Here is a 6,000-nt window from a genome sequence, read left to right on the forward strand (position 1 = left end):
GCAATAAAGCCAACATTCCCTAACATAATTACAGATATTAAACACTGTCTACATGTATCTGTTTGGACTTTAAAGCCTCTCTAGAGGTTTCTGGCACAACTTCACGTACTTGCATGGATAAGTCTGAAAAGGTCAAAACTCCAGTACACTTGCAGTATTTAGAACAACTTTATTGTTGGTCTCTAATAAAGTAGTTTTATATACTACAGTGTTGCTGAAGTTTTAACCTCTTTAGACTTCATAGCCTCACCTACAGTTTTCCACCAGTGATTCTGACAGGTTTATGTTTTAGACAGGGGACCCAGATGTTTTATAGCTAAAAGCCAAACTGGACCGTGGCTGCAGCTAATCTGTGCAGTGACGCTGCTGGTCAAACAGTCCTGGAGGGAAAGAGACCATGAAATCACATTTTCACCAAAGTGGAAACTATTACTGCCCGAAAAATGTTGTGCTGTGCAGTTCCTTTCAGACGTGACTCAAGCATTCTTGAAATATTAAAGGCGGTGTTCGCTCTAAAGTGCTTGTAATCTTTTTTTCTATCGGGTGGCTGATCAAAGCAGACAGCCTGGTTTTGGTGTGCTGTTCTACAAAGATTTGTCAGAAATGGGACAGGGAGGATGTTTGGGCCATCACTGAGTGCTTCAGGTGCAGTGCATAAGAGAACATATACCCCCAACTTCCATTAAAAACAGAGACATTAAACACACAATTAAATGCACAGAAGTCAGTTTTATTTATAGAGTCTTGAATCACAGGCTTTACAATCTGTACAACATACGACCCGTCTGTTCTTAGGCCCTTGATTCAAATAAGAATAAAGCTCCCTGCAAGCTTATGAGACATTCATCAACATCTTTAACCTTTTCCTTCTTTCTCTGCACAATCCTTTTGTGTATTAAAAAAGAACTAGCGTCACTGCACTCACTTAAATGCAGATTTTTTTATTTTTATTTTCGTCGTCCTGCCTCCTTTTCTATCCAATGAGACATGCCCCTCCATTCCCCTAATCAACCCCCGCTCTGCCAAACAGATGCCAGTCATGCAGCCAAAACATATTTCATAAAGAATGGCAAATAGTTGGATGGCCCGACTCTGACTGTACTGCCAAAAATTAATTCCATGTTACTAAGTAGGTTACTACATTCAGGTTGTCCACATGTCTGGTCTGAGAAATACCTGATTCTTAACTATACGGGCCTTTTTCTAAATACCAACACCACAGAGGGATTCATTTGAAAATTCCAAACCTGAATATCTTGATGAATACCCTGAAATCCTGCAAGGTGTTCTCAGTAAACTCTTCACAGCATTCTCGTGTTTGCCCACCAGGCTGCCGTGTGATTCAATCTACCAAAGAACAGCAAAGGGATGAGAGAGGAAAACAATTGAATATGGCTTTCACTCAGCTTTCTCTGGACTGCTGTTCACCTTAAATTAAATTGCACTTGTGACTTCTCCTGCTTAGAAAACTCTACCAGTGACCACAAGGCTACCTATGAATCCTCTACAAACATGTAAGATATTAAGTATTTTTTGTGTTTTTTTTATACAATATATATAGTAGTGGGTTCATATGGGGTTGCAGACAGTCCTGACAGGAGCAGGGCTAATGCTAGTTTTCTTGCAGTAAAATGACGAAACTTTACTGCTGTCTCTAATGCAACAATGTGGTCATATGCAGCATTTCTCTATCCTCCTCCACTTCCTCTGTGGTAGAACACTGTAAACATACAGTATTATGGAATGTGACTTGTGACTGATGAAATATTAAATAATGGCTACAAGGTTTGGTGCTGGAACAGCACAACACAGCATATTTTTTACTGTCATTTCCACCATACTTTTTAGACACAAATCTAAAGTTTGCTGAAGACAGAGTTTCCAAACCTGACCAATCCATCTCTACCTAACCTGGAGCTACAGTATACTGTATGGCCAAGTGCTTAGATAAAATAGTGAATAAGGTGACAAAATGGGTCAAAATGAGAGTGCTAGGAGAAGAGGATCTTATTAAACACAGTCACTTACAGCATAATCCGCCCTCTGCATTGCTACTCATCCAAAGACAAAGACATGGGATTGGATTAGTGATTTAGAGGTGAAAAAGCTGTGCCTCTGGTCATTCACCACACAACAGATAAACTCAGATCATCCGATAGGATCGAGACACCACTAATCCCGGATCGGTTCAGAACACCTGGGATTCAGGGAAAGTGCTATTGTTCGCTGAAAGCCATTAAATTCCTTGTCAACTGGACTGCGGCCCACGATCGCTGATAAAGGCGGGAAGTACGTACGAGCACAGTCGCCTTGGCTGCAGTCCACATGCATGTCTGGGATGCTGGCTGTGATCGGCATGATTTATTGAGAGTTAAGCGTGAGGTGTGAAAAAGCGAGTGAGGCGGAAAGGGAGGCGATAAACAGATAAACAGCAAGAGGAAGACAGAGACAAATGGAGTTTTGCGAATGTGTGCATAAGGCAGTGTGGTGGTGACTGTGTAAGTAGATGGAGGTCACACATTGTGTGCTTTAGCATATGTGTGTTTGTTTTACTGCAGAATGTATTTGCACAGGATCATATATGTAAGTAACAAAGTGTCTGTATGCATATGACAGACAGCAGAGGTGACCTGAGCAGTGATGTTTTGTTAGGCCTGGGTGTCCGAGGCTACAGCCCAAAGTGTTTTATGAAGATATCGATATATCTTTTACAAAAATAAGAATCATAGCCCCAGACCTATTCATCTATCATTACAATCATGCATTAAAGCCATCAGTGATCAAAAACGTGAATATGTTTTAGATCCCTAAAGCAGCAGATCTACGTTGCGCTACTTGATGTACAGCATTTTCTGTGTGTGTGTGTGTGCACTGGTTATAGGGCTTGTAATTGATAGCATCTGGTGGTAGATAACTAGCCATACACTAAGGGAAGACTTGAAGGCTGTGGATGTAAGAAGCTTTTTCAAAATGAAAAAGGCAACGAAGCGGCGATGCGATGCCAGAGGAGGTGGAGGAAGAGTTATCTCCTGTTGTTGTAGCAACAGATGAGTGAGGATGAGGGAGTGCCACTGCCTCATCTACAAGCTCAGGTTTATGAAGAAGAATGTTCTTTAGCTAGCTACTTAGTCTAGCTCAGTGCTGATTAATGTACATCTGTTGCTGCATTGAATACTGGCCAGTAGCTGGCACAGTGCTGCTTTCATATGAAATAATGAGCAACTAATTAATGGTTCATTTTGTGTAATCTGATATTGCTTGGTGTGTTTAAATAATTGGTCAAGTAAGAAAGATAGCTTATGATCTAATCTAATGAATGCCATCATAAACAAGAGATTTGGTTAGATTTTGGTCGTCATATGTTGATAACAGGAGAAGAGGAGGAGAGGAGAGGATGAGTGCAACAGACAGATGAGACACCAAAAGAGAGAGGTGAAGAAGAAGAGAGTATCAGATAGACAGATAAGACATCGAGTTAACACAGTTTGTCACAGTTCAAAAGGACTCCTTGTCACACAATAGATGCAGAAGCTATGAGAGCAGCGCTGGTCACTTTTCAGAAATGAACAAAGCTTTGGTAACATACAATCCAACATGTGACTGTGTCTCTTTGGGTTTTACTCCTGCTGCTGCTGAAAATCTCAATAACAACAGAGCTGAATCTGAAACTCAGATTGCACTCATTTTGTTCATCTTGATTTCATGTTGTTAAAGCCAGCCTGCACGCTGGCCTTCTGATGAAGCTCAGTGTCTCACACCTTATCTTCATTTTTCTTTGAAATAAACTTGAAAATTGAGCAATCATCAGGTGAGAATAACTCATGAAATAAACTTGAAAATTGAGCAATCATCAAGGTGAGAATCCAAAGATAACTGCACTGGGCTAAACCCTAAAAAAAGATCCTAACAATGCTTCTACTATTGAGGTCAGTAAGTGGGCGACACAGACCTCATCTCCTACTGCAGAATATTAGTCATCACGCAGCCTAAGGACCAAGAACTGATATGACACCCATGCCACAAATACTTTTCATGGCATGACTCATACGTCAAGAGTTAAATGTCGTGAGAATCAGCCACAAGTTCAGTGTGTCCAGATGGATTTGTGGATGACCGTGTCACTAAAGCAGGAAATATACTGTACGTTCTGTCTGCATATTAACCTTTTCCTCATGTTATGATTATATATGGTAACAAATCAGAGCATTTCAAATATATGATGTAAAATGAATCATGTTCAGGTGATTATGTGGAGATATATATATAAAAAAAACTATTGTTTACTGTTGAAATAACCCAAATATTATAGAATGATCATTTTAACTGACACTTGTTTTATTTAATGGTGTGTAGTCTAAAATTATTGGCACATCAAACAGCTGGAAACCAGTTTTACTTAATTATAAGTTATTTTTTGCAAAGGCTGTAACTAGTGATTAATTTCACTATCACTTCAGCTGCAGATAATAATGATTTAAATAAATGAATGAACTGCTTGGTCTAAAAAATAGTTCGAAATTTCTGTGATAGTGATAGTCCAATGTGATATCTTCAAAGACATGTATTTCATATTCAGTTTGCAGAGAGAAGAACTGTTGTTCCTGAAATCATGCTTACAGATGTTCCTGTGGAAAATACTTATAAAGTATAATTATTCAGTTATGATTATGATGTCATAATGCAGAGAAATATATAGGCTTTATGATCCCAAATATAAAACTTGACCACTTTTATGTAATTATAACATATTTTCTATATAGAAGGTCTATTCATTTACTATTAAAATGCAAAATATTAAGGGACACGAGAACACTGATAAAATATCCCTACAGCAGATATTATCCCTCACTGAGATGCGTATTCATCAGAAAGAAGAGATGCGGAGTTCACGGGAAAAGTTCTCCGTTTTGCTTTGACACAGATGAGATGTCAGAAAAACTGATGAGATGTTTGGTTTATTCATATTTTACTTGACACAAAACAAGTGAAGCATCTAGAAAAGCAGAAGTGAAAAAGAAGCTTCGAGATAAAGTAATGAGAGAGTCACGAACAGTGTGAAAGCACCGCTGGAGCACTTTGCTCTCCATGCAAGTGTATACAATGTACATGTATTACTTTGATCAGTTTTGATCATTATTAGTGTGTGAGCTTATAGAAACCTTCTGTTGTACAGTACTTCCATAGTTTGGAAGCAGCACACTCATCTCCTCTGCCCTCCGCAGATTCCCTCAGTGCGGCTTCAGAAGGCTCCTCCGACCCCCTGCGACCACAACCCCGGGACACACTCACCGAACTTTAGCGGCCACGGACGATATGGCATCACTCCTCAGATTCTTCCTTTTGGACACCGCAGTTCCCATGCTGAAGTGGAAACGACCCAGGAGAGAAAACGCAGACCATTCCACACACTGATCGACGAGGGAAACAAACAAAAGAGAAAAACGCCACGCCGGGAAATAAAAACCATCCGTATCCAACAAGTGACGAATATTATTATTTCATATTTATCATGGTCGTTTCTTTGGATAAAAGTGAATGCTCCAGAAAAAATAAATCAGGCTGAGCGTGGAGCGCAGAAGCCTGAAGCTGCTTGAGGAGGACCGGGGTGAGATGCGCTGCGCTCTCCTCTCCTCTGCTCTCCTCCTCATCCAAGTGAAGCTTCCAGGAAGGAAGCTGAGACCATAAAAGGAAGACCAGCCCGCCTGCATCATGCACAATCTACACAGGTGCAGGGTGGGCAATAACAGGAGAGGTCATGAGAACGGTCATGCTTTCACTCAGTTATTTATTTATTTTAAGCTCCTATCCCCAAGTTCATCAACACCCTTTGTTACCATGAGATACCCAACTCTTTATGCAGAAAACAATTCACTAGCCTACTTTTAATGTTTAGCAGATGGCGTCTTGACAACTTTATGAAATGATTTAAAGGTCTAGTGTGTAGTATTTAGTGGCATCTAGTGGTAATGCTGCAGATTGCAGCCAACTGAATACTGATCC

At 40.1% G+C, this 6,000-nt stretch overlaps 1 protein-coding gene across 2 annotated transcripts in view; it reads right to left on the minus strand.

The window, feature by feature from the left end:
• The window catches only part of nsmfb (NMDA receptor synaptonuclear signaling and neuronal migration factor b), a 40,579-nt gene extending 34,944 nt beyond the window's left edge, over window positions 1-5,635 (minus strand). For both annotated transcript variants that reach the window (XM_027278536.1, XM_027278534.1), the window contains exon 1: window positions 5,290-5,635. In XM_027278536.1, the coding sequence (XP_027134337.1) occupies window positions 5,290-5,360 (71 nt within the window). In that variant the 5' untranslated portion in view covers window positions 5,361-5,635. The remainder of the gene's footprint in view (window positions 1-5,289) is intronic.
• Between the last annotated feature and the right edge of the window lie 365 nt (window positions 5,636-6,000).

The sequence above is a fragment of the Larimichthys crocea genome, chromosome III, assembly GCF_000972845.2.
Source record: "Larimichthys crocea isolate SSNF chromosome III, L_crocea_2.0, whole genome shotgun sequence".
NCBI classification, from domain to species: Eukaryota; Metazoa; Chordata; class Actinopteri; family Sciaenidae; genus Larimichthys; species Larimichthys crocea.